The sequence below is a fragment of the Myotis brandtii genome, unplaced genomic scaffold (assembly GCF_000412655.1).
Source record: "Myotis brandtii unplaced genomic scaffold, ASM41265v1 scaffold165, whole genome shotgun sequence".
NCBI lineage: Eukaryota > Metazoa > Chordata > Mammalia > Chiroptera > Vespertilionidae > Myotis > Myotis brandtii.
In genome coordinates this window covers 2,857,321-2,875,366 of record NW_005356042.1, presented here as the reverse complement: position 1 = coordinate 2,875,366, position 18,046 = coordinate 2,857,321, and the positions used below count along the sequence as shown (strand labels likewise).

The following is an 18,046-nucleotide window of genomic DNA, read 5'->3' as shown; positions in this document are numbered from 1 at the left end:
GCTCTCTATCCCTCTCCCTTCCTCTCTGTAAAAGAAAGAAAGAAAGAAAGAAAGAAAGAAAGAAAGAAAGAAAAGCTGGAAAGGTGCTGGAGAAACTGAGACAGTTGGTCACCTGAACCCTGCTCCTCTGCAGGTCAAGTTTCTCCACACGTAACCTGACGAGCTGCGCCTCCCTGGGGCCGCCCAGCCCCGAGAGCCCGTTTGTGACCGCTGGTTTGCTGCTTAACTTTTTTTTAGGATAAGACCATGAGACTATGGAATATTGAAGAAATTGACCAAATTCCTTTGGTAATCAAGTGCAAAGAGGCCCGGGGCTTAAAGGTGAACCAGGTTGGTACTGGATAAAATTAAGCCAAATGAAGGCTTTCATTAGTTACCACTACAAATTAATTTATTCTTTGAACAAATATTCCATAACTGGGGAATGAAACCATGAACAGATTGAAATCCTTGTCCTGAAGGAGCTTAAATTGTAAAAGGGGAGAAAAACAAAGAAATAAGGAAATATTCAGTGAGTCACATGGTGCTGAGTAATTGGGAGAAAAATAACAGGGAAGGGGAATGAGAGTGCTGGAGGCTGCTCAAAGGGTAGACAGGATAGGGCTCATTGAGAAGGTGACATTTGTTCAAAGACTTGAAGATGGTGCCAGTGTTTAGGGGAAGAACTTCCCAACAGAGGGAACAGCCAGTGCGGAGACTCTGAGGCAGAAGTGAGCCTGGTACGTATTTGAGAAGTGGAGTGAGTGAGGGGACTGGGACATGAGCCGGAGGGAGCACTGGACACACAGCTGGATACTGCCTGCGCCTCCTACACTCTGGCAGCAGACCCTCTGGTCAGGCTCTCAGTGCCCCATTGCCCATGGAAAGGGCTCAGGTGCCTGTGTTTCTTTAGTGAAAGATCTTGATGGTAGAAAGAGCATATCTTCTGCTTCACCAGGTGCAGCCAGGGCTGGCCACAGAGGTTCTCCCGGGGCAGTGGGGGCCTGTCCCTACTAGGACCATGGAGCCGACACCTGGCTGCCACTTTAAGAGGCTGAGGAGTCTACCCTGGGCCCTCTTGAGTCTTCCTTCCCTTGGAATCCCACAGTCACCTAGGCTTGTCTCCTTTCAGAAGGTCCGGCTGGGAGCCACTGCTTCTGGAATGACTAATTTAGGACCAGCACTGCGGGGTAGGGGAGTGGGGGGTGGGAGCCACATGAATCTCGTTTTTGTGGCCAGCAGGTTCTCATAGCCATTGAGGCCATGTTGGCCCTGAGGCCCTGGAAGCTGACTGACTAGCTACAGAGCAGTGCTGGCCCATGTCCTCCACTTGCCAGGTGCTGCCGCCTCTGAGCCCTGTCATTCTGGGGTTGGGCCATGAGAAATTATACCGTGGAAGAAAGATTTAATTTAAGAAAAAGGCTGGATTGTCTCAGTGGCCAGATTTCTCAGAGGGCCTGGTCTGTCCTCCTGCACGCTTTAGTATCCTGAAAGGCAAGGGTGGCAAAGCACAGGAGCTTGGGGCACTAGGGCAGGGATATGCCACCTTGCAGGCTTGTCTCAGGGGACTGTGTTGTGATGGGAACTCCTGAGAGACCTCTCCCCATGGCCCGAGAGCCCCCCTGCCCCGTGGTGTCGCTCACTTGTTTGTGGGAAGCAGATGTAGTGAGTGAGCTGGGCTGCCCTATCGACTGTTCTCTGTGTGCTTTGGCCAGAAACAGGCTCTGAGATGGAGGAGGATGCTCAGCAACTTCATCATCTAGTAAAAATCCCTGCTTTGTTCAGAAATTGTGCTTATTCACTTTTCACGGTTCTAATAAAAGTGATGTTAAGGAGTCAGGATATCCCCTTGGCCCTATGTTCTTTGCACAGAGCAGAGGAGGGGGTTAGAACCTTCTGCCCTGTCCTCTCCACGGCCAAATGCTTGCCATCCTGCCCCCAGAACCCCTGGCAATACTTGCATAGCTCTTTGTGGGGAGAGAGGGAGAAGCCTATGCCCATTCTCTCAGTGGCCTGCAATTCCACCCTTGCTTGGATAGAAACCCCCGAGAGGAGGCAGCTCTCTCCTTAACCTAACCCACGGTGGTTGGTCTGGGTGAGAGAATTCTAACTGCATGCCTTGATCCCTTCTGACTAGTACCTCTTTCTATTATGTTTGAACATTTCATGTCAGTGTGAAGCATGTGAAAGGCCTTTCTCCACCTACGACAGTGACGTCTTTTCTGAAACAGTCACCAAATGTGTGTTCTGCCGGATGGATGCAAGTTTGTCAGCAGAGGCCTCATCATCAGAAAGGAAGGGCTCACCCGCAAGGGAGTGCAGCTTGGGCAAGGATAACTGATGGCCACTGGGCCCTTTGCGTGACCTGAGCACAGGCCAGCTCTCACGTAGGTCTCAGGGCTCTGCAAGGACCTTCCCTGGGGCCCTTCCCTGGTTGGGTGGGCCTGTCTGACTGGGGCAGGAGCCATGCTCTCGCTGGGCTCCCACCACGGTTCCATCTCAGCTCCACATACCCTTTGAACAGGATTGGATGCTTTTAGTTTTCAGGCAGAATAAACCTAGATCCTTTTGGAAAAAGAGTGTGCGTGTGAATTTCAGGAGCATTCTTGCTATTTATGAGCTTTATGTCCTGGTGTTCATCCAGACACATTTGGATTCCTGTTCTGGGCTCTGGAGATGCCCTGCAAGGCAGACCTTGGGGGCTGGGACTAGCAACCCCTGAGGAAGGGCTTGTGAATGAAGAGGAAGATGTGTGGGGCCTCCTCTGTGGACGAGACTGTGGGTGGCTCCCTGTCTAATGCTCCCAGATGGCCACCTGCCCCGAGCAGAGGTAGTCCAGTTAGGCAGGCAGGTGGTGGGCATTTCTATCACAGAATGTTTCTTCCCCCCCCCCCCCTCCCCGCCCAGACGTTTCCATTTCCAGCATGCCCATGCATGTGGACTGCTGCCTTCTGCTTCCACAGAATATCCACAACATAATTACCTCAGAGGTGAAGGTTTCAGATGACAAACACAAAGGCCTCCCTTTTCCATTAGGTATTGATCACGGGTCAAATATCATTCGTATGCTCCTTGGTCCATTTAAAAAACGTTATTGCAGGACTCACTTACTTAGTGCCCCTTGTCTGGCATCCTGTAAGTCTGCTCAGGAGCACCGTAACCTGATCGTCATTCTTTGTGCTTAGTGATACCCTCCTCAGTCACAACCCTGGTGACTGCTCAACCCTGGTGGCTGGTCTGGCATCCATTTAGTTACACATGTCAAAATTCACAATTTCTCAGCACTTCGGCTCTCCTTTGAAGAGAAGTCCTGTTGCTAGTAGTCTCAAAAGACATGCATAGAGGTATTCTTTCTGCAGTGGAGGACGGGTGGACTACGTATGCCAACACTGTCCTCAGCGATGGGCACTTAGGTTGTTTCTCGTTCCTTTGCTATTACTAATAATACTGGAGTGAGCCTTTTTGTGCACATATTTTTGCAGAAACTTGCATTTCTGTGGATGAGCCTCTCCCACCTGAATTGCTGGGCGAATGGACTAGCAGTACTAGTATATGGTTTTGTTGCGCTCAAAGGCCGGGGCAAAGTGGCTGATGTGTCTGGGTGAGGAGACCCAGACTGGGCAAGTGAGAAGCCTCGGTGGGTAGGGCCTTGACTTGCAGCCGAATTCTCCCCATGAATGGTGCTGGTGCTCCAGAGAAGCGGCCCAATTGAAGCTGTGGGTCTGGTCCCGACAGGCGTGCAGATGAGCCGCCGGGATAACAGGGTGCGGCTAAGGTGGGCCACCGAGGAGGGCGCCAGTGCGATGGGTCCTGTGCGTGGTCACTGCACGACCACCTCGTGGGGTGCGCCCAGACCCCACGCAGGGCTGGCAGGCTGTCCGGCCGCGATAGCGGGCGGGGATCTTCCGAGCAGAAGGGGACTCGGCCTCGCGGACAGCCTGGTGGAGTTCGGGCGCCAGGGCAAAAGGCCTGGGTCTTGCGCTAGCGTCCCCCAAAGAAGGAAGCCACGTGGCTCCACACCGGACGCGGACACTCCAGAGACGGCGAAGAGAACGCTGCGCGGGCCCCAGCCACCGCGCGCCGGACTCAAGGACCGCGGGGTTTCCGCGCTCCACTCAGCGGCGTATGTATACACCACGCATGCGTCCGCCGCCGGCAAAATTTGTGCGCATGCGTGCACCGCTGGAGACGATAGTAAAGGGGGGATAGATTCTCGCGGTACCCGTGCGGGCGGCGCCGTGGCTTAGTTGGTTAAAGCGCCTGTCTAGTAAACAGGAGATCCTGGGTTCGAATCCCAGCGGTGCCTGCATTCAGCGTCTCGCAAGCTTTTTGCCCATTTCCAATTTTGCTCTGCACCCCTACCCTTCTCCTCCCCATTTCGGGGGTGAGAGGGTGATTCTGAGAAGTCATTTCAGACCGTCCCCCTGCTTGCGGCGGGATGGGGCGCTAGCCCTCCCTGGAGTCCACCGGAGGATTGAATCCGGCCAGCGTGACCCTAGGGTAATCAAAGTATGAAAACTATCGGGAGGGAACGGATCAAGCAGTACCCCGAGTTTGGAGGCAGCTTTTCCAGGGGGCCAGGAGTGAGGCTGCGCCCTAAAGCCCGGGCTGGGTAAAAATCCACGGTCCGAGGGCCTGACCCACAGCAATTGAGTCGAAGTCTCTGGGGCATTGGAATAATAAAAAAGTAACCCAGGAATTCTCTTGTCAAACAAAATCCATGTCAATCGTAACAGGACAGTTTCAACGAGCTGCAGAAATTGCAGTTATGGCATCAGTCTATGTCCCCAATACTCAAATTCATCTGCCCCAGAAGTTGCTCCCATGGGTCTAGGTTTATCATCTGTCTTTTACATTTTGCTTTGAGGTCAATTTCTTGCCCTTTGTAGCTTGGTTGTTTTTGTTTGACATTGCAAAGAAAAACTTTTAAGGATACTTTGAGGCTTTGCAGTTCTGATAGGAACATCAGAGATGAGTTTATTGGTAACAAGGGCTTGAGTCATTGTGAGGCTGGTATTTTTCTGACCTCTTTCCTGCTAGCCTGAGGGATATCAGGTCAGTTTTGAGCATGTGCCTGTTATGTGGCCAGGGGAGATGTTTAATTTCGTTCAACATTTTTTTTTCTTTTTTAGTTTTGAGAGTACAAATTTTGCACATTTTTGGGTAAAACTTAATCCTAAGTATGTTCTTCTGTTTGATGTTATTGTAAATGGAATTGTTTTTTTAAAATATGTTTTTATTGATTTCAGAGAAAAGGGGAGAGGAGATAGAAAAATGAGAGAGAATCACCCATCAGATGCCTCCTGCATGCCCCACACTGTGGACAGAGCCCCCAACCTGGGCATGTGCCCTGATGGGGAATCCAACCGTGACCTCCTGGTTCATAGGTCGATGCTCAACCACTGAGGGGAGATGTACACACCCTGTCAGCTGCTCCCTGGGAAGAGTTTCACATTTGCTGATCCTCTGGAGAATGACCTCAGCCTTGGGGAAGGCTCCTTGGATAGCCTCTCAGGTAGAGCTCCACCTTGCTGCCAGGTAAGGGCAAGGAGTGAGGTCTCCACTGTGCTGGGCTCTCAGCTGGAGGAGAGAAAAATCAGTCATTAATATACCTCATGCTCCTCATTTGTGTGGTTGCTTTTATTACTTTTTTTTGTTAATCCTCACCCGAGGATATTTTCCATTGATTTTTTTTTTTTAATTCCTCACTGGTCTTTGCCCCTGAAAGGGAGGAGGAGAGACACACAGAGAGAGAAACATTGATGTGAGAGTGACGCATTGACTTGCTGCCTCCTGCAAGTCCACCCCGACCTGGATGAGGAATCGAGCCTGCAACCAAGGTACATGCCCTTGACCAGAATCAGACCTGCGATCCTCTGAGGCAAATCAGCCAGGGCTGTGTAGTTATTCTTATAAATCAAACTATAATGTTGAATGTATTTGTACAAATGATATTTATAAAATGTTATTATTTAATAGGTTAACTAATGTAGAAACAAAACATTTCCCACCACATTTTAATTCTTAAAATTAGATTACATTTTAACACAAAAACTCATGTACATTAACAAATGTACAGACTGATATTTCTGACTCTAATCTACCACCATAATATTTATTCTAGCATTCCCTCTCACTTTTTCTTTCTCAGTCAGTGAAAAACCTGTCTCCCTCATTATTTCCAATACATTTACTTATTGTTCAACTCTTCTATATATGTAAAATAGTTTCAGAATTAATAGCCTATATCTGTTTGAGAAACAAATTTGCCAACCAGTGTTTCTCCACAGCTCTCTTTGCTTTAGTCTTATAGTATCTAGTCAAAACATCATCTCAGCTCCTTTTTTTCTCATAACTTTCAGTGTGGTTGAGCCACCCATTTGTAAATATTCATTTGTCACTGGGTACATTCTATCTTGATTTCCTGACATTCTGTGTGGTTTCTAAAAATTTGCATACAGAAAAATCCACTCTTGTGATGTACAGATCTATAATTTTTTAAAAATATGTTTTTATTGATTTTTATAGAGAGAGAGAAAAGGAGAGGGAGAGAGAGAAACATCAATGTGAGAGAGAAATATCGATTGCTTGCTTCCCGTCAAACCTGAAACCTGGGTATGTGCTCTGACTGGGAATCGAACTGCCAACCTTTCAGTGCATAGGATGATGTCCAACCAACTGAGCCATACCGGCTAGGGCCAGATCTATAAATTTTTTTTGGACAAATTACACAAACTGATTTTGCAATGTTGAACCAGCTTTGCATTCCTGGGATAAGCTCCATTTAGTTGTGATATATTATCCTTTTAATATATTGCAGGATTAAATTAGCTAATATTTTGTTGATGAGTTTTGCTTTTATGTTCATGTGATATATTGGTCTGTAGTTTTCTTTTCTTGTAAAGTCTTTCTCTGGTTTTGGTATCAGGATAAATCTGGCCTCACATAGTGAGTTGGGAAATTTTCCTCCTGTTTTATTTTTCTAAAAAGCTGTGTAGAATTGATAGGATTTCTTCCTTCACTGTTTGGTAGAATTCACCAATGAAACCATCTGGGCATGAAGTTTTCTTTGTTGGAAGGTTTTCATTACAAATTCAATTGCTGATAGATCTAGCACTATTCGCTTTATCTATTTCTTCTTGAGTGAACGTTGGTAGCTTCCTATAAAGTTAAACATATATTTATCATACAATTCAACAATATCACTCCTAGATATTTACCCAAGTGAATTGAAAACTTACATTTACAACAAAACCTTTTAATTCAGAAGTTCATGGCAAGTTGTAGGACACACCACAAGAATATTTGGGAATGGTTTCTACTTGATGTCAATTCTCAGGGCTTCAAGACCAGATAACCGTAGCCCTTGGCCACAGCCGGGCACCTGACCCAGGATGGCCTACACAGAAGAGTACCTGGTCAGGCTGGGCCAATTAGAGCCCTTTTATAGAATTTGGAACTTGAGTGGCTGTCCTATAATGTGCAGACTCAGGTGTTGTGGGTGATGGTGGTGGCGGGGATGGGGGAGGGGGTTTGGGGGGGAAGGGTGCCATGTTTTCTGCCATGTGATTGCAGGAAACAGAAGTTGGGGAAGAGACCAGATTAGGTGCAGGGGAAAAGGTTGGGAAGAGAGATCCCAACCACATAGTTTCCTACCAGTTTCTCTGTGCATTCCTGTCCTAAGCTCTGGGCCAGATTCCCATAGGAAAAGTTGAATAAGTTTTCCTTACTTGCAGGAGAAAGTGTAATGCTCAAATGTCTCTCCTTGGACAATTTATGTTTTCTTCTGGGGAGGAGAGTTTTTCCACGTTACCTGTCACTTTTCCTCCTTAGTCTAAGTGGTGGGCCACTGTGGTCAAGCCATGCCGTGCTTTCCCTCATTTTCATCTTCTGCTTTGACTTACTGCATGGAGGATCTTGCATGGAGGGTACTCAAAGGACAGCCTGGACAAGGGTGTTGTAAGGAGGGACACCAAGGTCATCTGAATTTTGGACGAAGAATATCAAAGAGCAACAATGATAAATGGAAGAAGATTCAGGATTTTTGTCTCCCAAGGAGCAAAAAAACCCCCAAACATGTTGCCTTGAAGGTGTTAAATGTTCTTGAGAGCTCTTATTATTGTTGTTGTCATTGTCATTATTGTTATAACTAGACTTAACTGAGCACAGTAGTTCTGGGTGTCCCCGTGTTCTCCCTACCTCCCAAACTTGACAACTTCATGGCTACTGTGGACACATTTTAGATGGAATCAAATTAGACTTTGGCTCTTGTTGAAACAATTTAGGAAACTAGAGTTATTTTCTACTCTTTTTCAATAGAATTAAAAAAAAACACAAAGAAAAATGTAAAGAACATTATTTCTTGGTTTTCTAAGTGGCATATAATGTTATTTAAATAAATAGTTGAATGTACTTTCTGTTGTTCATTTTCTGGAAAAAATATCATGCCCTTGTTTTTTGCACAATTTCCTTTGCTGACAATGTAGGGGTTCAAGTGCAAGAAGGCCTGTCCCACAGATATCGGTGCTCTCCTGTCTGCATGCAGTTCACCGGGTTCCAGGAATGATGTTAAGTTGAACTTGGCCTCAGTTACCTGAGAAAATGTAGATCTGTACTTCCAGTGCTAGATAACTTGCTTGTTTTCTTTGTTATCAGAGATTTAGGAGCTGGATGGAAACCTGTAAGCTTTTGATGCTGATTATTTCAGCTTTTGTGATGCTAATGATTCACATATTGAAAAAAAAAAATCCTGGAAATCCGCTAAAGGAGGAATATCGAAGCACATTCCTTCCGTTGACAAATGTGCCCTTCTGAGAGGCTTAAAGAGGCACAATTTAATTTGGTCTTGTTACTGAGGGTAGTACACATACCTCTTTATTTCTGAATACTTTTTTTCCTTAAAAAATTGCAGAAGGTAGGAATAGGTCATTCACAAAGGAAGAAAGGCAAATGGCCAATACACATGAAAATAGGTTCAATTGAATAAATGCAGATTGAAGCAATGAGGTACTTTTCCTCCAGCCACATAAGAAAATATTTATAAAGGCTGATGATAAGCCCCAGGTTGCTGAGAAACTGAGCACTTTTTACCGTACAATCCAGAGATGTGCTTCAGGTTTAAACTGCTCCCTGTGGCTCAGAAGCCAGACCTCCAGGCGCTCATCTGAAAGACCTGGCCGGATACTTTGTGAGGATGGAGACAGGTTATTTACTAAAGATTGCTCAGGAGAGAGACTAGAAACAACCAAATGACAAGTCTGGCTCTCCCTGGAGTGTGGCGGTACTCAGAATGAGGGTGCAAAACTTCATATGTGAACGTGGAGGCATGTGATGTATCGCCAAATAAAAAGTTATAAAATTACTTATTATGATTCCATTTCTGTAAAAACTCTGTAAGTGTGTTTTAAAAAAGTAGTTTGCTCAGTCACAGGAGACAAATACTACATGATTCTACTGATATGGTACCTGGAGGAGTCAACTCCACAGAAACAGGAAGTAGAATGGTGGTTGCCAGGGGCAGGAAAAGGGGAGAATGGCGAATTAGTATTTAATGGGGCAGAGTTTCCGTTTGGGAAGGTGGGAAAGTTCTGGAGACGCATGGTGGCAACAGCTGCACGACAGGTGAATGTACTTAATGCCACTGAAAATGGTCAAAGTGGTAAATTTTATGTTATGCAGATTTTACACAATACATTTTTTAAAAAAGGCATCTGGAAGGATATTTGCCAAAATAGCAATGTTATTGTCGGGGTGGTAGGTCTTTGTTTTTTTTCTTTACAATGAGCATTCGTTACTTCTATACTCCGTGAGCCCATCTTGGCCAACCAGTTCGCTGTGGATTCATTGAATCCATTTAAAATTTTAAGATGTTATTGTGTAGTCCTGGAACCTGCCCCACACCTTCCCTCAGGTGTTGCTGTTTGACAAATTTCCCCTAAGAAGCTCTGTGTAATTCTTGCCCACCTTCCTTACCCCTTTCACTCCACCCATATTTCCCCACAAGAATGGCTGGGGGGCCAGACTCTGGGCCTGGGTCCTGCCACATTGCCTGGTAGAACATCAGTCTTGGTGCCTGCAGCCTGCTCTTACCCACAGTAGCCACCATCACCTTTTCTAACCACCACGGGACTTTGTGGGAGGGGGAGAGGACATTCTGGGGGCGGTTCATGGAACCCACAGCAGCAACACTGGGAACCAGCTTGGCCCTTGCAGAACAAGGGGCATTCCCAAGGACCAGCCACCAAACTCCTCACCCCCCAGTTCCTGCCCCGCTTCTCATCCCAGCCCTCCCTGCTCTGGAACCAGGGCCCGAGAGAGGTGGTGATTGGCTGGTCTTGGTCACGTGCCTGTCCTTGCTCGCAGGGAGCAGGATAGGGTGTTGATGAATAGACCTTTGGACTTCTCACAATGACAAGGGCAGGGCATCCTCAAAAGGCAGCTGCGGCATGGGACCAGGAAGGAGAACTGTGTAGCCCCGCACCTGTTCACTCAGCAGTTATCTTGCAGAGCTTAGGACCTTTTTACAAGCTGTTTCCTCTGTCTCCAAACCTTTGCCTGATTAGCTCCTTGTTATTTAGTTCTCAGCTTGAAGGCCACCTGCAATCCCTCCATCCTGATCCCGTGTTTTGTTTTCTCCAGTGCACTTATCTTCACCCCGGGGTGTTGTGCTCCCTTACTTATCTGCATGTTAGCGTCACCTCTCCCTAGTCCTTGTATTAGTCACATACAGCTGCTATAACAAAATATCACATGCGGAAATGGATTCTCTCGCAGTTCTGGAGGTGGAAGTCCAAGATTGAGGTGTCAGCAGGTTTAATTTCTTGAGACTTCTCTCCTTGGCTGCCTTCTCACTAATGTTCTCATGTGGCATTTTCCTCTATGTGCTCACACATGGCTGTCCAAATATCCTCTTCTTATAAAGACACCAGGTGGAAATGTGGCAGCCCTGACTTTTACTGGTTTATTTTTACTGTGTTTTTAGTGTGGTAAAATACACATAGCATGAGGCACAGATGGAGCAGTGGGGGCAGAGGAAGTTTTATCTCCTTCTGGGAGGGCAGAGAGAGGATAGCTGACCTGGGTTCTGAAGACTTAATAGGAGTTTTCGTGGAAGGGGGTAGTTGGATAGTGGCTGGCCTTTACCGAGTGCTTACTCAAGGCCAGGGACTGTTGTAAGTGCCTTACAGGTATTAATGCTTTTGTTCTTCTCATGACCCAGTGAAGTGGGTATGGTTGTGCCCTACTTACAGATGAGGAAGCCACGGCTCATAAAAGTTAAGAAACCTGCTCCCATGGGGAGTGAGTGGGGAGTTGGGTTGAATCCTCGGCAGGTTGACTCCAGAGCCTCTGCTTTATCATGCCGGCCTTCCTGCCTGTGGGACACTGGGGTGACTTCCAGTAGGACCCGGATGATCTGGATCAGAGCTGTCACGTCTTGCAGGAAATACCACCTGCAAGGACATTTTTCTCTCTTCAATTGTCCTCCAGTGTTTCTCATGCAATTGAGGAGAAAGTCCCTGTTTTGTTGCCAGTGTGCCAGTGTGTCTAGACTACTCTTTTTAAAAATATATATTTTTATTGATTTCAGAGAGGAAGAAATAGGGAGAGAGAAATTAGAACATCAATGATGAAGATCATTGATGGGATCGAGCCTGCAACCCAGGAATGTGCCCTTGACTGGAATTGAACCTGGGACCCTTCAGTCCCCAGGCCCATGCTCTATCCACTGAGCAAAACCAGCCAGGGATAGAATACTTTTTGTTGTTGTTGTTAATCCTCACCAGAAAATATTTTTCCATTGATTTTTAGAGAGAGTGGAAGGGAGGGGGAAGACACACACACACACACACACACAGAAACATCCATGTGAGAGAGACACATCTATTGGTTGCCTCCAGCATGCGCCCCTACCTGGGCTGGGGAGGGTGCAACCCTGCTACTGAGGTCTGTGCCCTTAACCAGAATCAAACCCATGACCCTTTAGTCTGTGGGCCAACGCTCTATCCACTGAGCAATACCAGCTGGGGCTAGACTACTTCAGTCTCCCTGGTGGAGGGAGAAACAGGCATGCAGGCAACAGAATGTACAGTTTTGTTTTGGTCATGTTTACATATTTATGATTCCCTATTGAGCACTAGAAATCTGGGTTTACATTCAAGGTAATGATATAAAATTTCCTTTTGAAGTAGGACTACTTAAATAAAATAAAAATGAGTTGATTTACATACAACCATGAAGTCCATGACATAAAGGTTCGCTGCCCACTATGGTGGAGGAGGGGCCCTGGTGAGTGGTTAGCGCCCACTACTCCACTGGACTGTGTGGCCGCCAGGGAGTCCTAGGAGCTCGGACAGGGACAGGCAGCCTGCCTAGGCGCCACCTCAGCAGGATGCTTTCACCTCCCACAGCTGCGCCTTGAAATGTGAGGCTTGTCCGGGTGGCTTCCCTAACCATCCCTCCAGCCTTGCGTTTCCCAGACCTGCATGTGTGTCTCTGGACTCAGGCTCATCTCAACCTGTAATTTTTATTCCTGTGGCAGCAACAGGGTTAAGAAACAAACCTTATCTGTTGACCCACCTCGGGCTTCTGATGTGCTTTGCTCCATTAATAATTTAGTGAGGTGGACTGAATTGGATTGATTTCCCCCCCAAATCAATACACAAATGATTATTGTTGCAGGGCACTTCTGAGTGCTTCGGCAAGGCCGAGGGGAGCTGTTTGTTTGAAGATGGGAACTGTACTCAGCATCCAAAATTACTGTTGAGAGGGTTATGTAAACCAAGGGGTGAACTGGTGCTAACATTTTTATTGCAATAAAAGCCCCTTTCCTTTTCTGAATGGTGCTTCTACGACACACGTACCATCACTGTTCCAGGCCTATAATTTTAAAATTACTGCTCGATACTGGAGGTTGAAGTGATTTTACGGCTGCTGGTCTATTAAGGTTGTGAGAGCCAGAAGTAGCTTGGAGAGCAGCTATGGCTGGATGTGTGTGGCCACACCGAGCCCATCACCATGGCTGTGCCTGAGACGTGCCAGGTCTGGATCAGTGAGTGGTGGTGGGAGGAGGGTGGGAGGTGGAGGGGGTGGTGCCTGGGCCCCTTACAGGGTGGAGCAAGCACTGGGCATCAAGCCTTGTCCCCTCTCCCCCAAAGAACAGGCTCTAGGAAGGCAGAGACGAGGAAGCCGCACTAAACCCAAAGCAGCAATGCAGACCGGCTGCCTCATCTCTCACAGGTGGAAATGTTGTGACAACCCTGACTTTTACCGGTTTATTTCCACTGTATTTTTATTGTGGTAAAATATACATAACACAAACTTTACCATTTTATTTTTTTTATTTTTTTTCGATACTGGAGGTTGAAGTGATTTTACGGCTGCTGGTCTATTAAGGTTGTGAGAGCCAGAAGTAGCTTGGAGAGCAGCTATGGCTGGATGTGTGTGGCCACACCGAGCCCATCACCATGGCTGTGCCTGAGACGTGCCAGGTCTGGATCAGTGAGTGGTGGTGGGAGGAGGGTGGGAGGTGGAGGGGGTGGTGCCTGGGCCCCTTACAGGGTGGAGCAAGCACTGGGCATCAAGCCTTGTCCCCTCTCCCCCAAAGAACAGGCTCTAGGAAGGCAGAGACGAGGAAGCCGCACTAAACCCAAAGCAGCAATGCAGACCGGCTGCCTCATCTCTCACAGGTGGAAATGTTGTGACAACCCTGACTTTTACCGGTTTATTTCCACTGTATTTTTATTGTGGTAAAATATACATAACACAGACTTTACCATTTTAACCATTTTTAAGTGTGTGGTTCAGTGGCATTAAGCACGTTTACATCGTTGTGCAACCATCACCACCATCTGTCTCCAGAACTCCCCCCGCCCAAACTGAAACTCTGTTCCCATCAAACACTAACTCCCCAATGCCCCTCCCTCCAGCCCCTGGTAACCACCCTTTTAATTTCTGTCTTTATGAATTTGAGTACTCTAGGTTCCGCATGTAAGTGGAATCATACAGTATTTGTCCTTTTGTGACTGGCTTATTTCACTTAGCATAATGTCCTCAAGGTTCACCCATGTTATAGCATGTGTCAGAATGTCCTTCCTTTAAAAGACTGAATAATATTCCATTGTATGGGTATACTACATTTTGTTTATCCATTTACCTGTCAAGGTACTTGGGTTGTTTCCACCTTTTGGTTATTGTGAATAATGCTGTTATGAACATGATGGTGCAAGTATTTCCTGAAGCTCCTGCTTTCAATTCTTTGGCTGTATGCCCCAAAGTGGGATTGTTGAGTCATATGGTAGTTCTATGTTTAACCTTTGGAGAAACTGCCAAACTATTTTCCATAGTAGCTGCACTACTTTATATTCCCATCAGCAATGTGCAAGGATTCTAACTTTTCCACATTCTTGCTAACACTTGTTATTTTTCTTCTCTCTTTCTTTCTAATAGTCATCTTAATGGATATAAAGTGGCATCTCATTGTGGTTTGGATATCTTTAGTATTTTTAATTCAAATAAACCTTAATTCCCTTTTCCTAAAGCGATTTTTCTCTCCTTACCTCCTTTCGTGTCCCCCCACCATCTTATTTAAAAGCTGTACAATATTAGAGCCATTCAGAAACCCCACAGTCACAGGCGCTTTTCCTAAAGCGATTTTTCTCTCCTTACCTCCTTTCCTGTCCTCCCACCATCTTATTTAAAAGTTGTACAATATTAGATGCCATTCAGAAACCCCACAGTCACAGGCTTTCATGTTTGTTTCTACTTAAGTGGCTGAGATTTTAAAACATCAGTAGAGAAGCAGGAACTTTAATGTCTGTGAGAGAAAAATAGCCTTTTAGAAGACACTGTCTTGGGAGGCTCATCTGCAGGGGCCCCCAGAAAACCTTATAACACATCCAGGGATGGGTTCCGCGCAAGGAGAAACAGGCCACAGATGCATACAGAGCTCCCCTCTCACCACGGGCTTGCTGAGTCGCTGGCCTTGGGTGTTTGGAATGTTTCTCTCCAGGGGGCCCCGGGCCCTGGGGAGGCTGCTCAGAGGGCTGCTCACAGTCCTCCAAATGCACTCTGGCTCTGCTTCCTGACTGGTGTCCTGGCAGAACAGAGGAAGAGTCAGAATTAGTTCTGGGAAGAGTGGAAACGTTCTGAGAACAGAAGGAGTTGGCTGGAGACGGGGTCTTGGTAGGCAGGGCTAGTCCCATAGGATCACCAGGCTCAGGTTAAAAACTTTGAAGCCTGTTCTGTAGCATTTTCTGCAGGGGACGTGATTCACTTTGCTTGTTAAAAATATGAGCTGTTGATTGGGAGGCAGGTGATCACTTAGGAGGCTTCTGCAGAGTCCAAGAGAGGAGATGGTGGCTGGGACCAGGGAGGCGGTCGTGGGGATGGAGAGAAGTGGACAGAGTGGAGATACATGTGGGGACTACCAGCACTCAGTGGTGGACGGCGTGGGAAGGTTGGAGTAGAAGTTATTTCCTCAGTAAGTGATGTGGCCACGAACTGAGCTGGGTGCAACAGGGAAAGTGCAGAGGGGGAGGTGTCCAGTCTAGACTTCAGGTGGGACAATGACGGGTTTGCCTTCCTTGGAGGCATCTGCACTAAACCTGGACCAGGTGGTTGTAGGACCTTGTTTCAGTTTTACTTGCCAAAGCTACTTTTGACCTTTGATCCTCAACTATATTCTAACTATTTGAAATCAAGAAAGATAATTACCATTCAACTCAGCATCCTCTATGTAGTACCCAGCAACCAAATGGATAGGAGAGGGCTTCAGTTTGCATCTGCAGGTGGGCGGATGGCGGAGGGGGCGAGAGGACTCTCCAGAGGCAGTGGCTTACTCTGTGTCCTGTGGCAGCCTCAGGGCACGCAGCCACTGATGGGGCGATGGCAGTGCCCATTGTTCTGGACAGGGATTTATGTGGGACACCTCTGTGCCCCTTCCCTCCCCCTCCTGCTTGTCCTCTTCTTCTCACTCCTGGAAGAGATTGCAGAAGGCCTCAAAGGCCCACAGTCCACGTCTCCTGGGACACACCTGAGTGACAGCATCTGCTTCTTCCTAACTGGGAAGGCCAGCTTCCCGCTTGCAGGACCCTGATCCCTGCTGGGCCCTTCTGCCCTGCTTCTCCCTCGTCTGTCCCAACCAGTTCACACATTCTCTGGGTCTATTACTTGCACCACCCTCTTTCAGCACTGAATTGTTTACTACTTGGGAGCCACCGCATGCTGTCCTGCCCTCAGGTCCCCCGAGCAGCCCTGTGTAGGACAGCCCTGTGTGGGACAGAAACCTCCTGGATACAGCTCATGCCAATACAGGATGTTTGTTAAAAGGTTGCAGAGGTGGAGAACCGCATGCTGTCCTGCCCTCAGGTCCCCCGAGCAGCCCTGTGTGGGACAGAAACCTCCTGGATACAGCTCATGTTTGTTAAAAGGTTGCAGAGGCGGAGGGAGCAGGTGCCTGCAGCCAGGCTGTGGAATCCTGCAGCTAGAAACTGTTCCAGATGAGGTGAGATGGTTTGGGGGAGAGGACTGAGCCAGGGCTACCCCGGGGACTCCCAGCAAACCGCCCCTCTCCCTCGCCTAGGGCGGCAGCCTGTAGGACACCAGACCACGGAGGGACTAAACCAGAAATGGGATGTCAATCAGTCTCAATATGGGCAGGGTTTAAGTTTGTGCCCCCAGACACCCCCAGCCTGGCAGGAGGACCAACAGACCCACAGAAGCAGTCAGTGGCAAAATGAATTATGTTTAAAAAAATAAAAATAAATGCAAAAAGTCTATGATGAACAAGTGATCAAACATTTAAATCAAGATAGGTTGTTGTTTGTTTTATGACCCCACACTGTTGTACAATGGTTCCCAGGTAGGTTGGTGGTCCCCTGCCATGTGACTTTATGAGGGTTGACAATGAACTGTTACCAGATTTAGGCAATTTAGAGCTTTAATATAGTCATGTTTTATGATTGTAGAACTTCTGTTAACCTTTCTCATTTGATCCAAAATATGGGAGGATATTTTGATGGGTATATGTAGGGGCTCATCTTTTTCTTTTTGTCTCAGGCTCTTGGTAGGACTCCTCATGGCACTGGTCTTCAACCTGGATTCCTTCGGTAACGCATTATGTACATTGAAGAGGGAACAAAGCTGCGGGTGCTCCCTGCCGGTGCCCCTACTTCAGTCAAACATTTTGCCATGCATAAAGGTATGAGGAATTTCAGAAACCAAATGACGGCAGGCTAGTGCTCTTTACCGTAAATGAATTGTTTATCTTGTTATTTTATTCTCAAATCCTTTACTACATCTCCCAAGAAGAAGTCTGCTTTGGAAAAATCAAAGAAATTACAAGAGAACAAGAAAAACCAGGAAAACTAAAACGTGCTCTGTCTACAACTTTTACTAACAGAACACCAGTTCCTCTCAACGTTCTCTCTTAACAGGCTCTGATCCAAGGTGAGCGAGGGGGGATGCCGAGGGTCCTGAGCCCCAGCGGGGGGTGGGCAGGCCATACCAGCCTCCATGCCAGGAACCTTCGCGGACATGTGGTTTCACATCATTTTCAAGGAAGGAGGGCTGACCTGCTTGACCCTAAATGGCCTTCTCAACCCTCCTTTAATTCTCTCCAGGTTTCTGCTTCTTCTGAGCCCAGCCCCTCTGCTGACTGCTTTCTCAGATGGTGGCCCAATCCTGAGAAGCAGGCCTCCTCTCCATTTCCCAGAGCCAGCACGGATGACTGGCCCCTGGGAGGGGTGCGTTTCCAAAAGCCTCTGAGAGTGGCCCCCAATATCCCCTCACAGGCCTTGCTGTGCACAGAGGGATTCATCGCAGGGATGTGACATGGCTCCCGGGGCTGTGGCAAACGAGGGGGTCGGGTCGGAGGGGCAGGAACCTGAGCCACACCGCACGCTGTCCTGCCCTCAGGTCCCCCAGCAGCCCTGTGCGGCTCCTTTCTCTAGCCGCCACCTTCTACCAACCCTCCTCCCCGCGCTGCCCAGCACTCCCGGGCGCCGGGCTCCACCACGGGAGGCCCGGCCATCGCTGACTCGGCCCCAGGGGAAAGGCCCATGGAGGGCCA

At 47.7% G+C, this 18,046-nt stretch overlaps 1 protein-coding gene and 1 non-coding gene across 2 annotated transcripts in view; both read left to right on the top strand.

Moving 5' to 3' along the window:
• The window catches only part of WDR88 (WD repeat domain 88), a 36,561-nt gene extending 33,912 nt beyond the window's left edge, over positions 1-2,649 (top strand). Inside the window, exons 10-11 of the mRNA XM_005862669.2 lie at positions 238-330; positions 2,153-2,649. Coding sequence (XP_005862731.1) covers positions 238-330; positions 2,153-2,320 — 261 coding nt within the window. The 3' untranslated portion in view covers positions 2,321-2,649. The remainder of the gene's footprint in view (positions 1-237; positions 331-2,152) is intronic.
• Positions 2,650-4,211: 1,562 nt separating this feature from the next.
• TRNAT-AGU lies at positions 4,212-4,285 on the top strand. The gene has a single exon. It is a non-coding gene; the product is annotated as a tRNA-Thr (tRNA).
• The last annotated feature ends 13,761 nt before the right edge of the window (positions 4,286-18,046 follow it).